General features: G+C 46.7%; 1 protein-coding gene across 2 annotated transcripts in view; it reads right to left on the reverse strand.

The window, feature by feature from the left end:
- Nucleotides 1-2,078: 2,078 nt before the first annotated feature.
- The window catches only part of LOC139366977 (vascular endothelial growth factor receptor 1-like), a 77,162-nt gene continuing 51,246 nt past the window's right edge, over nt 2,079-27,994 (reverse strand). The window contains exons 12-29 of one of the 2 annotated variants that reach the window (XM_071104794.1): nt 25,546-25,654; nt 19,144-19,545; nt 15,668-15,814; nt 14,361-14,492; nt 10,676-10,782; nt 10,449-10,584; nt 9,852-9,956; nt 7,982-8,181; nt 7,376-7,424; nt 4,746-4,834; nt 4,474-4,596; nt 4,105-4,216; nt 3,836-3,935; nt 3,651-3,750; nt 3,448-3,575; nt 3,281-3,356; nt 3,077-3,162; nt 2,079-2,985 (exon numbers count right to left, since the gene is read on the reverse strand). In XM_071104794.1, the coding sequence (XP_070960895.1) occupies nt 2,817-2,985; nt 3,077-3,162; nt 3,281-3,356; nt 3,448-3,575; nt 3,651-3,750; nt 3,836-3,935; nt 4,105-4,216; nt 4,474-4,596; nt 4,746-4,834; nt 7,376-7,424; nt 7,982-8,181; nt 9,852-9,956; nt 10,449-10,584; nt 10,676-10,782; nt 14,361-14,492; nt 15,668-15,814; nt 19,144-19,545; nt 25,546-25,654 (2,370 nt within the window). In that variant the 3' untranslated portion in view covers nt 2,079-2,816. Of the gene's footprint in view, nt 2,986-3,076; nt 3,163-3,280; nt 3,357-3,447; nt 3,576-3,650; nt 3,757-3,835; nt 3,936-4,104; nt 4,217-4,473; nt 4,597-4,745; nt 4,835-7,375; nt 7,425-7,981; nt 8,182-9,851; nt 9,957-10,448; nt 10,585-10,675; nt 10,783-14,360; nt 14,493-15,667; nt 15,815-19,143; nt 19,546-25,545; nt 25,655-27,994 lie in introns of both variants that reach the window. The other variant, XM_071104793.1, reaches the window with a different exon arrangement.

Raw genomic sequence — 27,994 nt, forward strand, 5'->3', positions numbered from 1 at the left:
CTCCCTCCCCGACACACGCCACTCCCCCCCCACTCTGACACACGCCTCCCCGACACACGCCTCTCCCTCTCCGACACACGCCACTCCCCCCCCCGCTCCGACACACGCCGCCACTCCCCCCCCCCCCCCCCGCTCCGACACACGCCACTCCCCCCCCCCCCCCCCCCGCTCCGACACACGCCACTCCCCCCCCACTCCCACACACGCCACTCCCCCCCCCCACTCCCACACACGCCACTCCCCCCCCACACACGCCACTCCCCCCCCCCACTCCCACACACGCCACTCCCCCCCCCCACTCCCACACACGCCACTCCCCCCCCACACACGCCACTCCCCCCCCACACACGCCACTCCCCCCCCCACTCCCACACACGCCACTCCCCCCCCACTCCCACACACGCCACTCCCCCCCCACTCCCACACACGCCACTCCCCCCCCCCACTCCCACACACGCCACTCCCCCCCCACTCCCACACACGCCACTCCCCCCCCCCACTCCCACACACGCCACTCCCCCCCCACTCCCACACACGCCACTCCCCCCCCCACTCCCACACACGCCACTCCCCCCCCACTCCCACACACGCCCCCACTCCCACACACGCCACTCCCACTCCGACACACGCCTCTCCCTCTCCGACACACGCCTCTCCCTCCCCGACACACGCCACTCCCCCCCCACTCTGACACACGCCTCCCCGACACACGCCTCTCCCTCTCCGACACACGCCACTCCCCCCCCGCTCCGACACACGCCACTCCCCCCCCCCCTCCGACACACGCCACTCCCCCCCCCCCCACTCCGACACACGCCTCTCCCACTCCGACACACGCCTCTCCCACTCCGACACACGCCTCTCCCACTCCGACACACGCCTCTCCCACTCCGACACACGCCTCTCCCACTCCGACACACGCCTCTCCCTCTCTGACACACGCCTCTCTGACACACGCCTCCCCGACACACGCCTCCCCGACACACGCCTCTCCCTCTCCGACACACGCCTCTCCCTCTCCGACACACGCCTCTCCCTCCCCCTCCCCCCCCCCCCCCCCCCCCCCACTCCGACACACGCCTCTCCCACTCCGACACACGCCTCTCCCTCCCCGACACACGCCTCCCCCCCCCCACTCTGACACACGCCTCTCTGACACACGCCTCTCCCTCCCCGACACACGCCACTCCCCCCCCACTCTGACACACGCCTCTCTGACACACGCCTCTCCCTCTCCGACACACGCCTCTCCCTCTCCGACACACGCCTCTCCCTCTCCGACACACGCCTCTTCCTCTCCGACACACGCCTCTCCCTCCCCGACACACGCCTCTCCCTCCCCGACACACGCCTCTCCCTCCCCGACACACGCCTCTCCCTCCCCGACACACGCCACTCTGACACACGCCTCTCTGACACACGCCTCCCCGACACGCCACCTCCCCCCCCCCCCTCCGACACACGCCACTCCCCCCCCCCCCCCCCCCCCCCGCTCCGACACACGCCACCCCCCCCCCCCCCCCGCTCCGACACACGCCACTCCCCCCCCGCTCCGACACACGCCACTCCCCCCCCGCTCCGACACACGCCACTCCCCCCCCGCTCCGACACACGCCACTCCCCCGCTCCGACACACGCCACTCCCCCCCCCCCCCCCCCCGCTCCGACACACGCCACTCCCCCCCCCCGCTCCGACACACGCCACTCCCCCCCCCCCCCCCCCCGCTCCGACACACGCCACTCCCCCCCCGACACACGCCTCTCCCCCCCCCCCCACTCTGACACACGCCACTCCCCCCCCGCTCCGACACACGCCACTCCCTCCCCGACACACGCCACTCCCCCCCCACTCTGACACACGCCTCTCCCCCCCCCCCCACTCTGACACACGCCTCTCCCTCCACGCCTTTCCTACAAACATCTACAATCACCATCTTAGTATGTTGTTTTGCCCATCTTGTGTTCATTGTCTCAACTTTTGCAGTATTGTGTGTACAGCAGTATTTTAATAAAATATACCAAAACCCAGTGTGTTAGTGTCATGCATGTGAAGACCAGAGGATTGTCTTGACAGTCAGTGTGGCAGCGCTTCTTTACTTCAACATTTTTAGATGTGTTTTGAATACATACATACATACTTGTGTCAGTCAGGGCAAACGTCTGTGGCTAATAAACATGTTATACAGTACTTCTCCATAGCTCTGCATCGACTGGTCTAACATATACTGATTTTAATGATCACTGACAGCAGTTGCCTGCCTTGACACAATTTCATGAGGTTAACATATTGTAAATAAATAGGTGAAACACTATTTTCTAATGAATACATTCTTCCAGCATACACGTGTAGGAACATCATGGACAGGTCACTGGAGGCAACCGAGGTTCCTCTGAGCTCTATAGTCCGTACCCATATAGAGATAAGCAACTATACTAAATAGAATGGTACATGGACATGTGGTGTTGCTGCATGTGAAAACACGATCATGGATTTAGCTGCTGTTAGTGGTGTGGCACCCTACGCAGGCCTCAGTAATTCACACCGTACTCCTGTCCCCCTGAGGAAGCTACAGCATCAAATACAATCTGTAGAGACAGATCCTTGGAGTGAAGTCGTCTGATAGTATGTTATGGGGAAATGAAGCACTGCATCAATAATTAATCTGTGACGAAGAGGGAGGTAGGTAGGGAGGAAGATGGCTTAAAGACAGAGGTGAGTGTTTAGATGGAGTGACAGACAAGGGGGTGATGGTGTGCTGGGAGGGAGGAACCAAGGCAGTTCTAACCAGAGGGAGAAGTGTGATATGATAGAGTTGTCAGAGGGAGGGGTAGAGGAAGGCAGAGTTGTAGTCGGGTGGAGGGGAACAGCTCTCCTCGGAGTCACAGTCGCATGGGAGGACAGGTGGCTCGTCGTCATGGACACCAGTGATGTCATTACACATGCAGGGCACCAGGTTCTCCCTGCACGTACTGATGGTAAAGGACCTGCCAACACACCCCCTCAATCATTATCAACACAGAACACAAAATACACTCATTTGTAGTCTATGAGGGGTTGAAGGTTAGAGGTGGTGACCTTGTGAGGCTCTTGGCGCCGCTGGTCCATTTGAGGCGTTTGAGTTCCTCAGAGGGTAGAACCATCCCACTGTCTCCCTGCTCATCCTGAAACACACCAGTTGGACACAGTGTGTGTGATACACAGCAACACACCAGACACCTCAGTGACAAGCAGTGTGTGGTGTGAGTAAGAATATAAATGTGAATCAGTGTGTGTCCTCACGTCCAGGCCAGGCGGGTCCTTGCTGGGCAGTTCCTCAAAGGTCCTGAGTGTCACTGTGCTCCTGGTGTTCATGTAGCTGGAACAGAATTAAAACATGACCAACTACAACCCATTGGACTGTACCAACTGTCATGTTTCTCTGTTTATGGGGGTGTTCCTAGCCTTACCCTAGGCTGATGAGTCTGTGTGGATGCAGGTCAGTCAGGGAGCTCTCTGTGGAGTCTCTCTGGACGCTGCTGTCTGGGTCTCTCTCTCCACACAGGAACGTGCCCAGGGGAATGTAGTCCTTCCCATCCTGATCATAGACAAGGTTCAATTTATAGGAGAGAGAGAGAGAGTGTGTGTGTGTGTGTGTGTGTGTGTGTGTTACCTGTTGAACCCGTGCTTCCAGCAGGTCTCCCAGTGTTTCCACTAGGCCAGTGAAGGTGGGGCGGTCTGAGGGGTTAGCCTCCCAGCATGCCAGCATGGTGCTGTAACTACAGACAACACACCAGTTATACTCATACCACAGTCTCTCTTCAGTTCTCTCTCCATCAATATATTTCTCTTTCTCACATTTCTGGAGTGCTGTACTCTGGGGATCGCATGCGTGTTCCCTCCTTTAGTTGGTGGCAGAACTCCTCATCTATGTTCAGGCCTGGGTACGGAGAGGCTCCTGTGAGACAGACAGAGAAGAAGCCTTGAGTCTTGTCTAGGTGATACAGTAACGGCATGTACTCGTCATAGTATGAGCCATAGAGATCCTATTAAATGACTAGTATTCTAATTCCTAATTCTATGGGACCACCAGTATGTGTTTTGTGTAAGTGGATATGAGGACCGACCCAGAGAGAATATCTCCCAGAGCAGAACTCCATAGGACCACACGTCACTCTGGGTCGTGAACACCTTGTCAAAGATGGACTCTGGGGACATCCACTTCAATGGCAGCCTTGCCTGTGGAAAACAGGGGTCATAGGTCAGAATCAGCTGCCAGCAGAGAGTACAGAATATCCTGGTCCCAGACCTGTTTGAGGTGTCTCGCCAACTTGGCCGGACAGCACAACTACTGTAGATCTGAGAATAGGCTAAGTACAGTGAAGTCCCCGTTATGAGGAGGAGGAGATGATTGATTGATTTGAGTGAGTGAGTGAGTGAGTGAGTGAGTGTGTGTGTGTGTATATATATATACATATATATATATATACACTCACGTCTCCCTTGCGGACATAGTCCAGGTCTTTGTAGAGGTCTCTGGCCAGACCAAAGTCACAGATCTTCACCACTTTGTTCTCAGACAGCAGAATGTTCCTGGCAGCCAGGTCACGGTGGATACACTGACATAGAAACACAGAGTGAACACACATTTAGAATGCACAATTTGGATCTATTGATCGCATCGAGGTACAAATGAGACACATATTTTCAAGGTCATATACTGTATGTCTTCTCAGACAGACAGGCTGACAGACACAGGGTATCAAACCTTGCGAGAGGCGAGGAACTCCATGCCTCGAGACACCTGGAAACTGAAGGAGATGAGATCCTCCAGGAACAGAGGGGACTTGGAGACACCTGGAGAGGGAGAGAGGGAGACAGACAGAGAGAGACAGAGAGAATGGGAGAGGGAGAGAGGGAGACAGACAGAGAGAGACAGAGAGAATGGGAGAGAGAGAGTGAGACAGAGAGAAAGGGAGAGAGAGACAGAGTGAGAGAGACAGAGAGAGAGCAAGGGAGAGGAGGTGTTATGAGGGTGAGGATTGTAAGATAAAAATCTCAACAACAACAAAAATGTGTAGATAAACCTGTTACCCCTCTCCTCTGTTCTCTCTCTCTCTTACCCCTCTCCTCTGTTCTCTCTCTCTTACCCCTCTCCTCTGTTCTCTCTCTCTTACCCCTCTCCTCTGTTCTCTCTCTCTTACCACTCTCCTCTGTTCTCTCTCTCTTACCCACCTCCTCTGTTCTCTCTCTCTCTTACCCCTCTCCTCTGTTCTCTCTCTCTTACCCCTCTCCTCTGTGCTCTCTCTCTTACTCCTCTCCTCTGTGCTCTCTCTCTTACCCCTCTCCTCTGTTCTCTCTCTCATACCCCTCTCCTCTGTGCTCTCTCTCTTACCCCTCTCTTCTGTTCTCTCTCTCTCTTACCCCTCTCCTCTGTTCTCTCTCTCTCTTACCCCTCTCCTCTGTTCTCTCTCTCTCTTACCCCTCTCCTCTGTTCTCTCTCTCTTACCCCCCTCCTCTGTTCTCTCTCTCTTACCCCTCTCCTCTGTTCTCTCTCTCTTCCCTCTCTCCTCTGTTCTCTCTCTCTTACCCCCCTCCTCTGTTCTCTCTCTCTTACCCCTCTCCCCTGTTCTCTCTCTCTTACCCCCCTCCTCTGTTCTCTCTCTCTTACCCACCTCCTCTGTCCTCTCTCTCTTACCCCTCTCCTCTGTTCTCTCTCTCTTACCACTCTCTGTTCTCTCTCTCTTACCCCCCCTCCTCTGTCCTCTCTCACTTACCCCTCTCCTCTGTTCTCTCTCTCTCTCTTACCCCTCTCCTCTGTTCTCTCTCTCTTACCCCTCTCCTCTATGCTCTCTCTCTTACCCCTCTCCTCTGTTCTCTCTCTCTCTCTTACCCCTCTCCCCTGTTCTCTCTCTCTTACCCCCATCCTCTGTTCTCTCTCTCTTACCCACCTCCTCTGTCCTCTCTCTCTTACCCCTCTCCTCTGTTCTCTCTCTCTTACCACTCTCTGTTCTCTCTCTCTTACCCCCCCTCCTCTGTCCTCTCTCACTTACCCCTCTCCTCTGTTCTCTCTCTCTCTCTTACCCCTCTCCTCTGTTCTCTCTCTCTTACCCCTCTCCTCTGTGCTCTCTCTCTTACCCCTCTCCTCTGTTCTCTCTCTCTCTCTTACCCCTCTCCTCTGTTCTCACTCTCTTACCCCTCTCCTCTGTTCTCTCTCTCTCTCTCTCTTACCCCTCTCCTCTGTTCTCTCTCTCTTACCCCTCTCCTCTGTTCTCTCTCTCTCTCTCTCTGTCCTCTCTCTCTCTCTCTCTTACCCCTCTCCTCTGTTCTCTCTCTCTTACCTCTCTCCTCTGTCCTCTCTCTCTTACATCTCTCCTCTGTTCTCTCTCTCTCTCTCTTACCCCTCCCCTCTGTTCTCTCTCTCTTACCTCTCTCCTCTGTTCTCTCTCTCTTACCCACCTCCTCTGTCCTCTCTCTCTTACCCACCTCCTCTGTCCTCTCTCTCTTACCCCCCTCCTCTGTCCTCTCCCTCTTACCCCTCTCCTCTGTTCTCTCTCTCTTACCACTCTCGGTTCTCCTTCTCCTACCCCTCTCCTCTGTCCTCTCTCTCTTACCCCCCTCCTCTGTCCTCTCTCTCTTACCCCCCTCCTCTGTCCTCTCTCTCTTACCCCTCTCCTCTGTCCTCTCTCTCTTACCCCCCTCCTCTGTCCTCTCTCTCTTACCCCTCTCCTCTGTCCTCTCTCTCTTACCCCCCTCCTCTGTCCTCTCTCTCTTACCCCTCTCCTCTGTCCTCTCTCTCTTACCCCTCTCCTCTGTGCTCTCTCTCTTACCCCTCTCCTCTGTCCTCTCTCTCTTACCCCTCTCCTCTGTGCTCTCTCTCTTACCCCTCTCCTCTGTGCTCTCTCTCTTACCCCTCTCCTCTGTCCTCTCTCTCTTACCCCCCTCCTCTGTTCTCTCTCTCTTACCCCCTCCTCTGTCCTCTCCTCTCTCTCTTACCCCTCTCCTCTGTCCTCTCTCTCTTACCCCTCTCCTCTGTCCTCTCTCTCTTACCCCTCTCCTCTGTGCTCTCTCTCTTACCACTCTCTGTGCTCTCTCTCTTACCCCTCTCCTCTGTCCTCTCTCTCTTACCCCCCTCCTCTGTCCTCTCTCTCTTACCCCCCTCCTCTGTCCTCTCTCTCTTACCCCTCTCCTCTGTCCTCTCTCTCTTACCCCTCTCCTCTGTCCTCTCTCTCTTACCCCCCTCCTCTGTCCTCTCTCTCTTACCCCTCTCCTCTGTGCTCTCTCTCTTACCCCTCTCCTCTGTCCTCTCTCTCTTACCCCTCTACTCTGTCCTCTCTCTCTTACCCCTCTCCTCTGTCCTCTCTCTCTTACCCCTCTCCTCTGTGCTCTCTCTCTTACCCCTCTCCTCTGTGCCCTCTCTCTCCTCGAAACACCTCTTCTTCCCATCCTGTCACAGGGAGAGAGAATGAGTTGTGGTTAATGTGGTCAGGTACTGGTCTTATTATATTTAGTTTGTGGACTTAGTGTGTTTGTCTCTAGTTTACACCACTACACATAAACTATACGACACAAAACACAGCATTACAACTACAACTCAACTATGAGTGTTAACATGAATCATACAGAACTACAGATTCTGACATTAAGGAAAAAGTCCCTCTCTCTTATTACAGATGACAGAACATCAATTGATTGCAGAAGTGAGTTGGTGATGTGTTTGATTGCTTGAGGCTCATTCTGTGTATCCGTCAGAGGAAATGAGACTTGAATGTGAGATAAGTATCTTAACGTCTGTAAGTGTGACAATAAGACATTCATGACGCTCTTCACAGCATAAATATATAGACAGGATGTCAATGGGAACTTGACCTCATTGAGCTCTGTAAGTTGAGGAACTGTCTGTCTGCCTGTCTGTCTGTCTGTCTGTCGGTGTGCCTGTCTATCTGTCTGTCTGTCTGTCTGTCTGTCTGTCTGTCTGTCGGTCGTGACAGAGGGAGAACTCACTTTGTTGAGCAGGAACACGTCTCTCTTGCTCTTCAGGTAGGTGGATAGGTTTCCATACCTACAGTACTCCACTATCACCATGAGAGGCCCTGCCTTGGTGCAGGCTCCCAGCAGGTTGACCACATTCAGGTGGTGGCCGATGTGGTTCAGGATCTTCAGTTCTGTCATCAGAGCCTTGTGGTCACTGGGAGTAGCCCCCTCTGGTGGATAACATACAGCACAGCACATTATAAATACATCACACTATATATACGGCACATTATTAATACAGTACATTATAAATACAGTACATTATAAATATATCACATTATAAATACAGCACATTATAAATACAGTAAATTATAAATGCAATACATTATAAATACATCACATTATAAATACAGCACATTATAAATATATCACATTATAAATACAGTCAATTATAAATACAGTACACTATAAATACAGCACATTATAAATATATCACATTATAAATACAATACATTATAAATACATCACATTATAAATACAGCACATTATAAATACAGTAAATTATAAATACAGTACACTATAAATACAGCACATTATAAATACAGTAAATTGTAAATACAGTACATTATAAATACAGCACACTATAAATACAGCACATTATAAATACAGCACATTATTAATACAGCACATTATAAATACAGTAAATTATAAATACAGCACACTATAAATACAGCACATTATAAATACAGTACACTATAAATACATCACATTATAAATACAGCACATTATAAATACAGTACATTATAAATACATCACATTATAAATACATCACTTTATAAATACAGTAAATTATAAATACAGCACATTATTAATACAGCACACTATTAATACAGCATATTATTAATACATCACTTTATAAATACATCACTTTATAAATACAGTAAATTATAAATACAGTACATTATAAATACAGCGCATCATCAATACATCACACTATAAATACAGCATATTATTAATACAGCACATTATAAATACAGTAAATTATAAATACAGCACATTATTAATACAGCACACTATTAATACAGCATATTATTAATACATCACTTTATAAATACAGTACACTATAAATACATCACACTATAAATACAGCACATTATAAATACAGTACATTATAAATACATCACATTATCAATACATCACACTATAAATACATCACACTATAAATACAGTATATTATAAATACAGCATATTAAAAATACATTACATTATACATACATCACATTATCAATGCATTCCATTATACATTTATCACATTATAAATACATTCCATTATAAATACATCACACTATAAATACAGTACATTATAAATGCAGCACATTATAAATACATCACATTATAAATAGAATGCATTATAAATGCAGTATATTATGAATAAATCACATTATAAATAAAGCACATTATTAATACAGTACATTATAAATACAGTACATTATAAATACAGTACATTATAAATACAGTACATTATAAATACAGCACATTATAAATACAGTCAATTATAAATACAGTACATTATAAATACAGCACATTATAAATACAGTCAATTATAAATACAGTACATTATAAATACAGCACATTATAAATACAGTCAATTATAAATACAGTACATTATAAATACAGCACATTATAAATACAGCACATTATAAATACAGTACATTATAAATACAGCACATTATAAATACAGCACATTATTAATACAGCACATTATTAATACAGTACATTATAAATACAGCACATTATGCTGGTACAGTCATATTCTATTGTATTCAGTTGTTCTATTCTGAATGGTCATCATTTGTCACGTTAGATGACTCAGATATAGTGAACATAATAAAGCAGGTACCCTTGAGCATCTTGACAGCCACAGTCCTGCAGCCTGTAGAGTTGTCGATGCCAAAGGCAGACGCCTGCATGACTTTCCCAAAGGCCCCACGGCCCAGAGGTTTCTCTGGAAGGACACAGAGAGATAATTCAAACACAATCTTATTTGTTTCTCAAATGGTGGGGTTGAAACCCAGAGGTGGGTTGTGGTTGAACACTGGGCGGTGGCAGTCTGTCAGAGTCAATGTTTCTGAAGGCTTCAGGTCAGAACCACCTAGATATCCCAGCTGACCGTTCATAAAGCTTGAGAAATGAAAATGACATTTACTGTATATCCAACAAGCCCTGATGAGTCAAACTCAGATCCCACCCTAGCCAGACCTGATTAGTTACAGTAAACACAGCTCCCACCCTTGACAGACATGATTAGCACAACACAGATAACGCTGATTACATGGGGCACTCCCAGTCATCTCTGATGCAGATAAGATTGTTACGAGGAAGTGATCATATCTATCACTAATCTTAATCATCTCCTCTCTCCCAACTTTATACTTGGTCTGTAACCAATCACACTACACAGTGTACCAGGTCGGGTACAAATGATGTAAAGTTATACCCAGTTTGAGGCGGTCTCTGGGGAACTCCCATTGGCCTGGGTCGTACTGTAGCCTATCACACTGCTCCTCCAGAGGCCCCTCCCCTGGGTCCAGGATGATTGAAAGGTACTCAGCCTTGGCACTCGAAGAGTTTGGCTGAGAGAAATGGATTTATATGAAATCACCAAAAATAGGACAGATAGTTACACAATTTTATACACTCATGTCTGCTCCATTTGTGTCTCACCTTTTTGAGTTTACGTATGAAGAGAGTGAGAAGCAGCCAGAAGAGAGTGGCCACCAGACAGGTACAGGTGAGAGTAGGGATCTCCAGAGACAGGCCACCTGATGAGTCTACACAGAGAGAGAGAGAGGACTAGAATCTGAAGTCAAATGTTTACTGATAATCTGGTGCTTATGTCCCCAAACAAGGAGGGCCGACAGCAGCACCTAGATCTTCTGCACAGATTCTGTCAGACCTGGGCCCTGACAGACCTGGGCCCTGACAGACCTGGGCCCTGACAGACCTGGGCCCTGACAGACCTGGGCCCTGACAGACCTGGGCCCTGACAGACCTGGGCCCTGACAGTAAATCTCAGTAAGACAAAAATAACGGTGTTCCAAAAAAGGTCCAGTTGCCAGGACAACAAATCCAAATTCCATCTAGGCACCGTTTCCCTAGAGCACACACAAAACTATACATACCTCGGTCTAAACATCAGCGTCACAGGTAATTACCACAAAGCTGTGAACAATCTGAGATACAAGACAAGAAGGGCCTTCTCTGCCATCAAAAGGAACATAAAATTCATCATACCAATTAGGATCTGGCTAAAAGTACTTGAATCAGTTATAGAACCCCTTTGCCCTTCATGGTTGTGAGGTTTGGGGTCCGCTCACCAACCAAGAATTCACAAAATGGGACAAACACCAAATTGAGACTCTGCATGCAGAATTCTGCAAAAATATTCTCTGTGTACAACGTAAGGGAGAGAGAAGACAGCATGATTGAAATTAATCTGAGGATTTACCCATTTTAAACTATAGAAATAGAAGCACAGAGATGAACAAGGCCCTCTCAGGAATACTTATTCTCTCCTCCCTCACTTCAAGTAAAATCACTTATCTGACATTTATTTCACTTATGCGTTGCAGTTCTCCCCCTTCCCACATGAGGGCGCTGTTCTCTCACTGTCCCTCCGTTCCTCCCTGTCTGTCCCAGCCTCTGATCAGGGTGGAAACGACCCAACAGGCTCAAACACAAACAGCCATCTTCCTCATTCATCTTGGTGGTTTTCTGAAGATCTAGAAATAGCCTCAGTTGACGGGGCAGCAGAGGGGGGCTTCTGAAGATATAGAAATAGCCTCAGTTTACGGGGCAGCAGAGTGGGGCTTCTGAAGATATAGAAATAGCCTCAGTTGACGGGGCAGCAGAGTAGGGCTTCTGAAGATATAGAAATAGCCTCAGTTGACGGGGCAGCAGAGTAGGGCTTCTGAAGATATAGAAATAGCCTCAGTTCACGGGGCAGCAGAGTGGGGCTTCTGAAGATATAGAAATAGCCTCAGTTGACGGGGCAGCAGAGTGGGGCTTCTGAAGATATAGAAATAGCCTCAGTTGACGGGGCAGCAGAGTGGGGCTTCTGAAGATATAGAAATAGCCTCAGTTGACGGGGCAGCAGAGTGGGGCTTCTGAAGATATAGAAATAGCCTCAGTTGACGGGGCAGCAGAGTGGGGCTTCTGAAGATATAGGAAATAGCCTCAGTTGACGGGGCAGCAGAGTGGGGCTTCTGAAGATATAGAAATAGCCTCAGTTGACGGGGCAGCAGAGTAGGGCTTCTGAAGATATAGAAATAGCCTCAGTTGACGGGGCAGCAGAGTAGGGCTTCTGAAGATATAGAAATAGCCTCAGTTGACGGGGCAGCAGAGGGGGGCTTCTGAAGATATAGAAATAGCCTCAGTTCAAGGGGCAGCAGAGTGGGACTTCTGAAGATATAGAAATAGCCTCAGTTCACGGGGCAGCAGAGTGGGGCTTCTGAAGATATAGAAATAGCCTCAGTTCACGGGGCAGCAGAGTGGGGCTTCTGAAGATATAGAAATAGCCTCAGTTCACGGGGCAGCAGAGTGGGGCTTCTGAAGATATAGAAATAGCCTCAGTTCACGGGGCAGCAGAGTGGGGCTTCTGAAGATATAGAAATAGCCTCAGTTCACGGGGCAGCAGAGTGGGGCTTCTGAAGATATAGAAATAGCCTCAGTTGACGGGGCAGCAGAGTGGGGCTTCTGAAGATATAGAAATAGCCTCAGTTCACGGGGCAGCAGAGTGGGGCTTCTGAAGATATAGAAATAGCCTCAGTTCACGGGGCAGCAGAGTGGGGCTTCTGAAGATATAGAAATAGCCTCAGTTTACGGGGCAGCAGAGTGGGGCTTCCGAGGGAAATCAAAAAGGGAGACAGCTTCCTTCCTGACTTATCAGAACACAACAACACTGAGCCACTCCTCTCCATGGTTAGGCTAGGGAGCTTCCTTCCTGACTTATCAGAACACAACAACACTCAGCCACTCCTCTCCATGGTCAGGCTAGGGAGCTTCCTTCCTGACTTATCAGAACACAACAACACTGAGCCACTCCTCTCCATGGTCAGGCTAGGGAGCTTCCTTCCTGACTTATCAGAACACAACAACACTGAGCCACTCCTCTTTATGGTCAGGCTAGGGAGCTTCCTTCCTGACTTATCAGAACACAACAACACTGAGCCACTCCTCTCCATGGTCAGGCTAGGGAGCTTCCTTCCTGACTTATCAGAACACAACAACACTGAGCCACTCCTCTCCATGGTCAGGCTAGGGAGCTTCCTTCCTGACTTATCAGAACACAACAACACTGATCCACTCCTCTCCATGGTCAGGCTAGGGAGCTTCCTTCCTGACTTATCAGAACACAACAACACTGAGCCACTCCTCTCCATGGTCAGGCTAGGGAGCTTCCTTCCTGACTTATCAGAACACAACAACACTGAGCCACTCCTCTCCATGGTCAGGCTAGGGAGCTTCCTTCCTGACTTATCAGAACACAACAACACTGAGCCACTCCTCTCCATGGTCAGGCTAGGGAGCTTCCTTCCTGACTTATCAGAACACAACAACACTGAGCCACTCCTCTCCATGGTCAGGCTAGGGAGCTTCCTTCCTGACTTATCAGAACACAACAACACTGAGCCACTCCTCTCCATGCTCAGGCTAGGGAGCTTCCTTCCTGACTTATCAGAACACAACAACACTGAGCCACTCCTCTCCATGGTCAGGCTAGGGAGCTTCCTTCCTGACTTATCAGAACACAACAACACTGAGCCACTCCTCTCCATGGTCAGGCTACGGAGCTTCCTTCCTGACTTATCAGAACACAACAACACTGAGCCACTCCTCTCCATGGTCAGGCTAGGGAGCTTCCTTCCTGACTTATCAGAACACAACAACACTCAGCCACTCCTCTCCATGGTCAGGCTAGGGAGCTTCCGCTAGCTGCTACTCAGTGAGTGGGTCCTCCAAACAGGGGTGACTTACACTGTAGTCCAGCCTCTACTGGAAAGGACTGGGTCACGCACCAAAGACTCTCTAAAGAAGGGAAAATCAATCAAGACGTATAAGGATAGCAGCACTATCTAAAGCAGTGTCTCGTTTTGTCTTTAATACTGACCCTATTAGCTGAGGTTTTACTCTTCACCCTTGTTATAGTAGATCATGATTAGATGACTGTTATATGTATAAGGTTGATAATCTAATTTGTTGTCATTGGTACTCATTGGCTATCACAAGAGTGTTTATCCACAGGCACCAACATGACCAAATATGGAAGACCATCTTGGATGGTTATAGAACGAGAGAGGAGAGAGAGTTGAGTGTATTCCACAGTTACTATTGGTCAATGGATCCTTACTGTGAACCCAGATGTAGGCGGAGCTCTCAGCAGAGCCTCTCTCATTGGTTGCCTGACAGGTGTACAGACCCTGGTCCTCCACTGTGATTCGGTCAATGTGGAGGTTCTCGCCTCCTTGTGCTATGACGATACCTGCACATGAGAAACAGAACATGTCACAGTCATTTCCCAACACCAACTTCAGGAGTCTCATTCTCAACAGTTTGAAGAGGATTCCTCTCTCATCTTCCTGTCTTTATTCTGATTTATTCAGATCAGTGCCGGTGAAGTGAGAAAGAGGAGGAGAGGAAGTCATTTTAGACTATTGACACTCCAAGTCACCAAGCAACTCAACTTTCACTATATATAGTGAACAAAAATATAACACAACACGTAAAAGTGTTGTTCCCATGTTTCAAGAGCTGAAATTAAAGATCTCAGAAATGTTCCACATGCACAACAAGCGGCAGGGTAGCCTAGTGGTTAGAGTGTTGGACTAGTAACCGGAAGGTTGCAAGTTCAAACCCCTGAGCTGACAAGGTACAAATCTGTCGTTCTGAACAGGCACTGTTCCTAGGCCGTCATTGAAAATAAGAATTTGTTCTTAACTGATTTGCCTAGTTAAATAAAGGTTAAAAAAAATATATCTCAAATGTTGGGCACAAATGTGTTTACATCCTTGTTAGTGAGCGTTTCTCCTTTGCCAAAATAATCCATCCACCTGACAGGTGTGGCATATCAATAAGCTGATTAAACAGCATGATCATTACACAGGTGCACATGGTTCTCGGGACAATCAAAGGTGCTGTTTTGTCACACAACACGATGCCACAGATGTCTCAAGTTTTGAGGGAGTGTGCAATTGGTATGCTGACTGCAGGAATGTTCACCAGAGCTGTTGCCAGAGATGTTAATTTCTGTACCATAAGCCGCTTCCAATGTTGTTTTAGAGAATTTGTCAGTACGTCCATTTGGCAGTGCGCCCAGGACCTCTACATCTGGCTTCTTCACCTGCAGGATTGTCTGAGACCAGCCACCCGGACAGCTGAGGAGTACTTCTGTCTCTAATAAAGACGTTTTGTGGAGATAAACTCATTCTGATTGGCTGGACCTGGCTCCCCAGCGGGTTGGCCTATGCCCTCCCAGGCCCACCAATGGCTGCGCCTCTGCCCTGTCATGTGAAATCTATAGATTAGGGCCTAATGAATTTATTTCAATTGACTGATTTCCTTATGAACTGTAATCTCAGCAAAATCGTTGAAATTGTTGCGTTTATATTTTTGTTCAGTATAGTTAAGACGGGGATGTAAGATCACTGTGCCTCCCACCTGATCCCTGAAGCAGTGTGTGTTGGTCCTTGTACCATGTGATGAATGGGCGTGGCACTCCGTGGGCGCGGCAGCTGAGTGTCACTGAGCTGCTGATGTTCACGCTGCAGTCAGACAGATTCTGTAACAGCACCGGAGCCTCCAGTACTGTGGGAAAACACACACCATGAGTGTGTGTGTGATTAGGTGTGCATGTGAGAGAGAGAGATGTGTGTGTTGTGTGTGTGCGAGCGAGCGAGCGTTTGTGTGTGAGTGTGTGTGTGTGTGTGTTTGCACGGGTGTGTGTGCGCGTGTGTGTGTGTGTATCACAAAATATTGAGTTACTTCAATGTCAAGAGAACAGAACAGATGAGTCATAAGTCGTACAGTAGGCCCATGAACAGTCATACAGTAGGCCCATGAACAGTCATATAGTAGGCCCATGAACAGTCATACAGTAGGCCCATGAACAGTCATACAGTAGGCCCATGAACAGTCATACAGTAGGCCCATGAACAGTCATACAGTAGGCTCATGAACAGTCATACAGTAGGCCCATGAACAGTCATACAGTAGGCCCATGAACAGTCATACAGTAGGCCCATGAACAGTCATACAGTAGGCCCATGAACAGTCATACAGTAGGCCCATGAACAGTCATACAGTAGGCTCATGAACAGTCATACAGTAGGCCCATGAACAGTCATACAGTAGGCCCATGAACAGTCATACAGTAGGCCCATGAACAGTCATACAGTAGGCTCATGAACAGTCATACAGTAGGCTCATGAATAGTCATATAGTAGGCTCATGAATAGTCATATAGTAGGCTCATGAATAGTCATACAGTAGGCTCATGAATAGTCATATAGTAGGCTCATGAATAGTCATATAGTAGGCTCATGAATAGTCATATAGTAGGCTCATGAACAGTCATACAGTAGGCTCATGAATAGTCATACAGTAGGCTCATGAATAGTCATATAGTAGGCTCATGAATAGAATTAGTGTTTTTCCTTTTCTTTCTATACAAATCGAACGCAGGGATATTTGACATCCGTCCCTAGACCCCTGCCACGCTCTGACCACAATGTGTGTGTTAGTGACACATTTCTGTGTGAGTGTATGTGTGTGTGTTTCAGCTGACCTGGGTTCCTCTTGGGTTTGTAGTAGTAACCTTAAAACCACTCAATTTGAAACATGACTCACCACCTAGACGACAAAGACTACAATTGGATGACACCCCGCCCCCCCTCTCGCTGTCTCTCTCTAGTTAAAAGCCCATGGGGGTCTTTGAGAGGAAGTTTATGCGTTGAGGTATGGTGAGCAGCAGCAGTAAAATAAATGAATAAAAGAGACTTAAGTAATGTGGGACTGATTGTTGTTTCCCATATCTTCCTCCAGGAGAACAATTGATGATTGTCTGTGAGTCCGTGGTTTGACAGTGTCTGATTGGCTGATTGTTCCTCTGGCCCTGTGAAGGGGCCTGTAAATGTGGCATTGTGGGAAGTGCCATTGTGTCCTCTTCCTCCTGACGAGGGAGCATTCCCACGTGAAAGAAAGAGGTGCAGGGAGAGAGAGAGCAGGGGAGCAGACAGGCAGGGAGAAAGAGAGCAGGAGAGCAGACTGGCAGGGAGAAAGAGAGCAGGAGAGCAGACTGCCAGGGAGAAAGAGAGCAGGAGAGCAGACAGGCAGGGAGAAAGAGAGCAGGAGAGCAGACTGGCAGGGAGAAAGAGAGCAGGAGAGCAGACTGGGACAGGAGAGCAGACTGGGACAGGGTGAAAGAGAGCAGGAGAGCAGACTGGGACAGGGAGAAAGAGAGCAGGAGAACAGACTGGGACAGGGAGAAAGAGAGCAGGAGAGCAGACTGGCAGGGAGAAATAGAGCAGGAGAGCAGACTGGCAGGGAGAAAGACAGCAGGAGAGCAGACTGGGACAGGGAGAAAGAGAGCAGGGGAGCAGACTGGGACAGGGAAAAAGACAGCAGGAGAGCAGACAGGGACAAGGAGAAAGAGAGCAGGAGAGCAGACTGGCAGGGAGAAAGACAGCAGGAGAGCAGACTTGGACAGGGAGAAAGAGAGCAGGGGAGCAGACAGGCAGGGAGAAAGACAGCAGGAGAGCAGACTGGCAGGGAGAAAGAGAGCAGGAGAGCAGACTGGCAGGGAGAAAGACAGCAGGAGAGCAGACTGGCAGGGAGAAAGACAGCAGGAGAGCAGACTGGCAGGGAGAAAGAGAGCAGGAGAGCAGACTGTCAGGGAGAAAGACAGCAGGAGAGCAGACTGGCAGGGAGAAAGACAGCAGGAGAGCAGACTGGCAAGGAGAAAGAGAGCAGGAGAGCAGACTGGGACAGGGAGAAAGAGGTGTATCACTGTGTGTGTGTGTAGGTGTATCACTGTGTGTGTGTGTAGGTATATCACTGTGTGTGTGTAGGTGTATCACTGTGTGTGTGTAGGTGTATCACTGTGTGTGTGTAGGTGTATCACTGTGTGTGTAGGTGTATCACTGTGTGTGTGTAGGTGTATCACTGTGTGTGTAGGTGTATCACTGTGTGTGTGTAGGTGTATCACTGTGTGTGTGTAGGTGTATCACTGTGTGTGTAGGTGTATCACTGTGTGTGTGTAGGTGTATCACTGTGTGTGTGTAGGTGTATCACTGTGTGTGTGTAGGTGTATCACTGTGTGTGTGTAGGTGTATCACTGTGTGTGAACGTGAGTGTTTATGTACATACCAGGTGCTGAAGGAATGGAGTTATTCCCATAAAATGTAAAGGGACATCGCCAATCCATTAAATTCATCAAAGCAATTCTGCTGAGTTGAAATGACAGGTGTGAGTACGTCTATGAGTATGTTGATATGAGTATTACCCTGTTTGTCCATGGATGAATGAATGTGTCATAGTAATGATGATAATGATGATGGTAATGACGACGATAATTATGACGTTAACGATGATGGTAATGATAACGATGATGAAAATGATGATGGTAACGATGATGAAAATGATGATGATGATAACGATGATGAAAATGATGATGGTAACGATGATGAAAATGATGTTGATGATGGTAACGATGATGAAAATGATAATGATGGTAACGATGATGAAAATGATAATGATGATGAAAATGATAATGATGATGGTAACGATGATGAAAATGATGATGATGATGGTAACGATGATGAAAATGATAATGATGATGGTAACGATGATGAAAATGATAATGATGATGGTAACGATGATGAAAATGATGATGGTAATGATGATGAAAATGATAATGATGATGATAACGATGATGAAAATGATGATGGTAATGATGATGAAAATGATAATGATGATGGTAACGATGATGAAAATGATGATGGTAATGATGATGAAAATGATAATGATGATGGAAATGGTAATGATGATTGTAACGATGATGATAATGAAGACGGTAATGATGATGGTAATGATGATGATGGTCAGAGTGGTCCTGTGTGAGAGGTCAGAGGGCTCACCTGTGACGTCCACCTGTGTGTCCAGATGTGTGTTCTGTCCCGTCAGCAGGTGATTGGCGGAGCAGCGGTAGGTTCCAGAATCCCCCGCCGTCAGGTTGCTAAGCAATAGACTCAGAGTGTCAGAAAACTCTCCTGAGGACAGTTCACCACCAAGGGAGGGGGTCGAGGGTGTGGCCTCTCCTGAGGACAGTTTACCACCCAGGGAGGGGGTCGGGGGTGTGGCCTCTCCTGAGGACAGTTCACCACCCAGGGAGGGGGTCGGGGGTGTGGCCTCTGCTGGGTCAGTCACCCGTTGCCATGAAAAATTGCTGTACAGGTGCTTATTGGCTACGCAGGTGAGGTGTAGGTCTCCTCCCTCCCTTGGCTCATCCTCCTGACTCACACTGAAGCCTCCTGGGACGTCTGTGAGAGGGAGGGAGGGGGGAGACAGAGAGGGAGGGGGAGAGAGGAGAGGGAGAGGGAGAGAGGGGGAAGGGAGGGAGAGAGGGAAATAGAGAGGGAGAATGGGAGGTAGGGAGGGAGAGAGGGAAAGAGAGTGAAAGGGAGGTAAGGTAGGAGGGAAGGAGGGAGAGAGGGAGGGAGGAGGAAGGGAGGGAGAGAGGGAAAGAGAGTGAAAGGGAGGGAGGGAGAGTGTTAGGGTGGTAAGGTAGGAGGGAGGGAGGGAGGGATGGAGAGTGTTAGGGTGGTAAGGTAAGGAGGGAGGGAGGGAGGGAGGGAAAGAGAGAGAAAGGGAGGGAGGGAGGGAAAGAGAGAGAAAGGGAGGGAGGGAGGGAGGGAGGGAGGGAGGGAGGGAGGGAGGGAGGGAGGGAGGGAGGGAGGGAGGGAGGGAAAGATAATTAAAGGGAGGTAAGGAGGCAGGGAGGGAGGGAAAGAGAGTGAAAGGGAGGTAAGGTAGGAGGGAAGGCGGGAGAGAGGGAGAGAGGGAAAGAAAGTGAAAGGGAGAGAGAGGGATGCAGAGATTCAGTTCCTATTCAAGCCACTCTGGTCTATACCTCTCTATACAAACAGCTCTGATAACCTTTTTAACCCCACGACAAACCTCCCTGCCCACCATCTCACTAGACCTCCAACGAATCTGAATCCTACTCTCAAGTGTTGACCAAGCCGCCATTTTCTTAACCTTTGATGACAATGTTGAATAGCTATTGTGGGTAAAAGCAGCCAGAGAAATACAGTGAAAAGGCATTTTATTTACTTTAGCTATTTGACACTTCCTGTGGAAACGGCTCTAGGGTTTCCTGATGGCAGATAGTGTTTATCTTTCCCGAACACCCCTAGGTCTCCCGAAATAAAGAGGGCCTGGCGGCCCAGGGAAGTGACTCGATAACAGCCCCAGGTTCCTGTTGCACTCAAAAACACACATTCACACACACACACAGGGGACAACACACACACACAGGGGACAACACACACACATACACCCACACAGGGGACAACACACACACACAGGGGACAACACACACATGGGACAACACACACACACACAAATGCGACACACACAGGGGGACAACACACACACACACACACACACACACACACACACACACACACACACACACACACACACACACACACACACACACACACACACACACACACACACACACACACAGGGGTAACATACACAGGGGACAACACAAACACACACACGGGGCGACACAAATACAAATACACAGCAGACAACACATACTCACGCACACACACACAGGATCCAACTCACACTAGCACACAGACAGGGATAATACACGCGGGATAAAGCTCCAACCAACTCTGTCCTATCTCTATTGCAGCATATTGACATACAGTACCAGTCAAAGGTTTGGACACACCTACTCATTCAAGTGTTTTTCTTTATTTTTTAAAAACTATTTTCTACATTGTAGAATAATAGTGAAGACATTAAAACTATGAAATAACACATATGGAATCATGTAGTAATCAAAATATATAATATTAGTGATTCTTCGAAGTAGCCACTCGGAATGCTTTTCTAACAGTCTTGAAGGAGTTCCCACATATGCTGAGCACTTGTTGGCTGCTTTTCCTTCACTCCGCGGTCTAACTCATTCCAAACCATCTCAATTGGGTTGTGGTCGGGTGATTGGGGAGGCCAGGTCATCTGATGCAGCACTCCATCACTCTCCTTCTTGGTCAAATAGCCCTTAAATAGCCTGGAGATGTGTTAGATCATTGTCCTGTTGAAAAACAAATGATAGTCCCACTAAGCCCAAACCAGATGGGTTGGCGTATCACTGCAGAATTCTGTGGTAGCCATGCTGGTTAAGTGTACCTTGAATTCTAAATAAATCACAGACAGTGTCACCAGCAAAGCACCCCACACCATCACACCTCCTCCTCTATGCTTCATGGTTTGAACCACACGCAGAGATCGTCCGTTCACCTACTCTGCATCTCACAAAGCCATGGCGGTTGGAACCAAAAATCTCAAATTTGGACTCCTCAGACCAAAAGACAGATTTCCACCGGTCTAATGTCCATTGCTCGTGTTTCTTGGCCCAAGCAAGTCTCTTCTTCTTATTGGTGTCCTTTAGTAGTGGTTTCTTTGCAGCAATTCGACCACAAAGGCCTAATTCACGCAGTCTCCTCTGAACAGTTGATGTTGAGATGTGGCTGTTATTTGAACTCTGTGAAGCATTTATTTGGGCTGCAATTTCTGAGGCTGGTAACTCTAATGAACTTATCCTCTGCAGCAGAGGTAACTCTGGGTCTTCCTTTCCTATGGCGGTCCTCATGAGAACCAGTTTCATCATAGCGCTTGATGGTTTTTGCAACTGCACTTGAAGAAACTTTCAAACTTCTTAAAATGTTCTGTATTGACTGACCTTCATGTCTTAAAGTAATGATGGGCTGTTGTTTCTCTTTGCTTATTTGAGCTGTTCTTGCCATAATATGGACTTGGTCTTTTAACAAGTTGGGCTATCTTCTCTATAGCACCCCTACCTTGTCACAACACAACTGATTGACTCAAACTCATTTGCATTTGTATTTATTTGTAATTATTATGGATCCGGGGTCAGGCAAAATTAAGGCAGTTATACAATTTTAAAAACATTACAATACATTCATTGCAGAACTCACAACACACTAAGTGTGTGCCCTCAGGCCCATACTAGGCACATATCTACAACACAAAATCCTTGTGTACGTGTGTGTATAGTGCGTATGTTATCATGTGTATGTATAGTGCGTATGTTATCATGTGTGTGTATAGTGCGTATGTTATCATGTGTGTGTATAGTGCGTATGTTATCATGTGTGTGTATAGTGCGTATGTTATCATGTGTGTGTATAGTGCGTATGTTATCATGTGTGTGTATAGTGCGTATGTTATCATGTGTGTGTATAGTGTGTATGTTATCATGTGTGTGTATAGTGCGTATGTTATCATGTGTGTGTATAGTGCGTATGTTATCATGTGTGTGTATAGTGCGTATGTTATCATGTGTGTGTATAGTGCGTATGTTATCATGTGTGTGTATAGTGCGTATGTTATCATGTGTGTGTATAGTGCGTATGTTATCATGTGTGTGTATAGTGCGTATGTTATCATGTGTGTGTATAGTGCGTATGTTATCATGTGTGTGTATAGTGCGTATGTTATCATGTGTGTGTATAGTGCGTATGTTATCATGTGTGTGTATAGTGCGTATGTTATCATGTGTGTGTATGCATGTGTCTGTACCTTTGTTTATGTTACTCACAGTCCCCGCTGTTCCATAAGGTGTATTTTTACCTTCTTTTTAAATCTGATTCTACTGCTTGCATCAGTTACCTGGTGTGGATTAGAGTTTCATGTAGTCATGGCTCTATGTAGTACTGTGCGCCTCCCATAGTCTGATCTGGACTTGGGGACTGTGAAGAGACCTCTGCTGGCATGTCTTGTGGGGTATGCATGGGTGTCCGAGCTGTGTGCTAGTATTTTAAACAGACAGCTTGGTACATTCAGCTTGTCAACACCTCTTACAAAAACAAGTAATGAGGAAGTTAATCTCTCTTCCACTTTGAGCCATGAGAGATTGACATGCATGTCATTAATGTTAGCTCTCCGTGTACTTTTAAGGGCCAGCCGTGCTGCCCTGTTCTGAGCCAACTGCAATTTTCTCAAGTCCCTGTTTGTGGCACCTGACCACACGACTGAACAGTAGTCCAGATGTGACTAAACCAGGGCCTGTAGGACCTGCCTTGTTGATAGTGTTGTTAAGAAGGCAGCGCAGCGCTTTATCATGGACAGACTTCTTCCCATTTTAGCTACAGTTGTGTCAATATGTTTTGACCATGACAGTTTACAATCCAGGGTTACTCCAAGCAGTTTAGTCACCTCAACTTGCTCAATTTCCACATCATTCATTACGATATGTAGTTGAGGTTAAGGTTTAGTGAATGTTTTGTCCCAAATACAATGCTTTTAGTTTTGGAAATATTTAGGACTAACTTATTCCTTGCTACCCATTCCGAAACTAACTGCAGCTCTTTGTTAAGTGTTACAGTCATTTCAGTTGTTGTAGTAGCTGACGTGTATAGTGTTGAGTCATCCGCATACATAGACACACTGGCCTAACTCAAAGCCAGTGGAATGTCGTTAGAAAGATTGAAAAAAAGCAAGGGGCCTAAACAGCTACCCTGGGGAATTCCTGCTTCTAACGGGATTATGTTTGAGAGGCTTCCATTAAGAACACCCTCTGTGTTCTGTCAGAAAAGTAACTCTTTATTCACATTATAGCAGGGGGTGTAAAGCCATAACACATATGTTTTTCCAGCAGCAGACAATGATCGATAATGTCAAAAGCTGCACTGAAGTCTAACAATACAGCCCCCACAATCATTTTCTTATCAATTCCTCTCAGCCAATAAACAATCATTTGTGTAAGTGCCGTGCTTGTTGAGTGTTCATCCCCATATGTGTGCTGAAAGTCTGTTGCCAATTTGTTTACTGTGAAATTGCATTGTATCTGGTCAAACACAATTTTTTCCAGAAGTTTACTAAGGGTTGGTAACAGGCTGATTGGTCGGCTATTTGAGCCAGTAAAGGGGGCTTTACTATTCTTGGGTAGCGGAATGACTTTAGCTTCCCTCCAGGCCTGAGAGCACACACTTTCTAGTAGGCTTAGATTGAAGATGTGGCAAATAGGAGTGGCAATATTGTCTGCTATTTTCCTCAGTAATTTTCCATCCAGATTGCCAGACCCCAGTGGCTTGTCATTGTTGATAGACAACAATAGTTTTTTCACCTCTTCCACACTGGCTTTATGGAATTCAAAAGTACAATTCTTCTCTTTACTAATTTGGTCAGATATACTTAGATGTGTAGTGTCAGTGTTTGTTGCTGGAATATCATCCCTAAGTTTGTTTATCTTTCCAATGAAAAGGTAATTAAAGTAGTTGGCAATATCAGTGGGTTTTTGTGATAAATGAGCCATCTGATTCAATGAATGATGGAGCCGAGATGGCTTTAAGAAGGAAATAAATTCCACAAATGAACTTTTAACAAGGCACACCTGTTGAAATGCATTCCAGGTGACTACCACATGAAGCTGGTTGAGAGAATGCCAACAGTATGCAAAGCTGTCATCAAGGCAACGGGTGGCTACTTTAAAGAATTTCAAATATTAATTAGATGTTGATTTGTTTAACACTTTTTTGGTTACTACATGATTCCATATGTGTTATTTTATAGTTCTGATGTCTTCACTATTATTCTGCAATGTAGAAAATAGTAAAAATAAAGAAAAACCCTTAAATGAGTAGATGTGTCCAAACTTTTGACTGGTATATCCACACAAAAATCCACACACACAGTTATCAATGTGTTTGATTTTAGATGGACATCACAGTGACTCAGAAAGAGTGGGGGAGGAATTGAGACAGTGAGAGAAACAAAGGACAAGAGGAAGAGAAAGAGATAGAGTGAATTAAATGAGAAAGAGGAAGAGACTGGGAGAGATGGGTGAGACATAGTTAGTCATTGATAGCTTTTACATTGTGACACATCTACAGATGTAGGATCTTAATTTGAGACAGTTTGCAACATCAGAAAAATAATCTGCAGGAATAAGAAATGGAATTATTATGTGGATTGTAATGAATTGACATTTTTTGTAGGGGTTGATACATTTTTTGTAAGGGTAAATTAAGTCTGACATTATAAACTGGAAATGACAAAATGTAGAAGAATTTTCCTTTTTATACCTTGAATACACTACAAGTTTGCATTTCCTGTAGTGCAGGAAAGTTTTGGCAACAAAAGAGTGATCAAATTAAGATCCTACATCTGTATACACTAATGTAATCAATGGTGCACATACTGGTAGTACTATACTGCAAGTCATAATGATGGATGTAGTTTTGATTTTGTGACTGTGGTGTGATGTCATTGTACTGTACCTGTTATATAGAAGGGCATGTCCAGCTCATCCTTGCCCACAGAACTAGAGGCAATACAGCGATACACGCCGGACACAAACGCCTCAGCAACCATCAAAACCCCCACGGTCTGTGGGAAACACACACACACACACACACACACACACACACACACACACACACACACACACACACACACACACACACACACACACACACACACATACACACACAGCCACACACACACACACACACACACAGCCACACACACACACACACTTTACCTCTGCTGCCACCGATAACAGAGGTCACATTTGACATTTTCCATTGAGAAGACAATAGAGGTATGTGAACCAGCCCTACTGCCCACCTCCAGACCACAGGGAAGCTAAACACATTACACACTCTCCATTAACCCTACCCTACACTACCATCAGACAGCATCCCTAGCCGCGTACTCAGAATATGCACAGACCAGCTGGCTGGAGTGTTTACAGACATAGTCAATCTCTCCCTATCCCAGCCTGCTGTCCCCACTTGCTTCAAAATGTCCCCCATTGTTCCTGTACCTAAGAATATAATAAAATAAAGTTGTATTGATCACATACACATATTTAGCAGATGTTATTGCGGGTGTAGCGAAATGCTTGTGTTCCTAGCTCCAACAGTGCAGTAGTATATAACAATACACAACAATACACACACATCTAAAAGTAAAATAAATGAATTAAGAAATATTAGGACGAACAATGTCGGAATGGCATTGGCTCATATACAGTAGAATAGAATACAGTATATACATATGAAATGAGTAAAGCAGTACGTAAACCTTATTAAAGTGACTAGTGTTTCATTATTAAAGTGACCAGTGATTCCATGTCTATGTATATAGGGCAGCAGCCTCTAAGGTACAGGGATTATTAAACCGGTGGTAGCCGGCTAGTGATGGCTATTTAACAGCTGTTTTTCAGTCTCTCGGTCACAGCTTTGATGAACCTGCACTGAGTTCGCCTTCTGGATGGTAGCGGGGTGAACAGGCCGTGGCTCGGGTGATTGATTACCTTGATGACACACAATATCCCACAATGACGAAGCACAAAAACAGGTTTTTAGAAATGTTTGCACATTAATAAAAAATAAAAAACAGAAATACCTTATTTACATAATTATTCAAAACCTTTGCTATGACACTCTAAATTGAGCTCAGGTGCATCCTGTCTCATTGATCATCCTTGAGATGTTTCTACAACTTCATTGGAGTCCACCTGTGATAAATTAAATTGATTGAACCTGATTTGGAATGGCACACACCTGTCTATACAGGGTCCCACAGTTGACCGTGCATTTCAGAGCATAAACCAACCCATGAGGTCGAAATAATTGTCTGTAGAGCTCCGAGACAGGATTGTGTCGAAGCACAGATCTGGGGAAGGGTACCAAAACATTTATGTAGCATTGAAGATCCCCAAGAACACAGTGGCAGCCATTACTTTAAATGGAGGAAGTTTTGAACCACCAAGACTCTTCCTAGAGCTGGGCGCCCGGCCAAACTGAGCAATTGGGGGAGAAGGACCTTGGTCAAGGAGGTGACAAAGAACCCGATGGTCACTCTGGCAGAGCTCCAGAGTTCCTCTGTGGAGATGGGAGAACCTTCCAGAAGGACAACCATCTCTGCAGCACTCCACCAATCAGGCCTTTATGGTAGAGTGGCCAGACGGAAGCCACTCCTCAGTAAAAGACTCATGACAGCGCACTTGGAGTACGCCAAAAGTCACCTAAAGGACTCCCAGTGAAGATGGCGCCGGAGAGGATGGCTTCCATTTTATTGGCTGTTAACCAATCATGCTATTTTGTTCGTTTTTTCGCATTGTTTGTAACTTATTTTGTACATAATGTTGTTGCTACCATCTCTTATGACCGAAAAGAGCTTCTGGACATCAGAACTGCGATTACTCACCTCAAATTGGACAAATAATTTTTCTTAATTGGGTCGGACAGGAATGATATACTCCAAAGACACTGCGATTTCGCGAAAAGAGATCGGGGTGCCTTGTGAGGATCAGGTGATCAGGCTAATCTGCCTTTGCCATCCGTACTGTTAGCCAAAGTTCAACCACTGGAGAAAAATGGGACGACCTGAAAGCACATATATCCTACCATTGGGACAATCCTCAAAAAAGGTTATACAGCTGCACCATCGAGAGTATCTTAACTGGTTGCATCACGACCTGGTATGTCAACTGCTCGGCCTCCGACCGCAAGGCACTACAGAGGGTAGTGTGAACGGCCCATTACATCACCGGGGCCAAACGTCCTGCCACCTTTGTCATTATGGGGTATTGTGTCTAGATTAATGAGGGAAAAAAATCTATTTCATGAATTTTAGAATAAGGCTGTATGACAGCGCACTTGGTAACAAAATGTGGAAAGGGGTCTGAATATTTTCTGAATGCACTGTATACTCCGGACT

This window comes from Oncorhynchus clarkii, chromosome 15 (assembly GCF_045791955.1).
Source record: "Oncorhynchus clarkii lewisi isolate Uvic-CL-2024 chromosome 15, UVic_Ocla_1.0, whole genome shotgun sequence".
Lineage (NCBI taxonomy): Eukaryota > Metazoa > Chordata > Actinopteri > Salmoniformes > Salmonidae > Oncorhynchus > Oncorhynchus clarkii.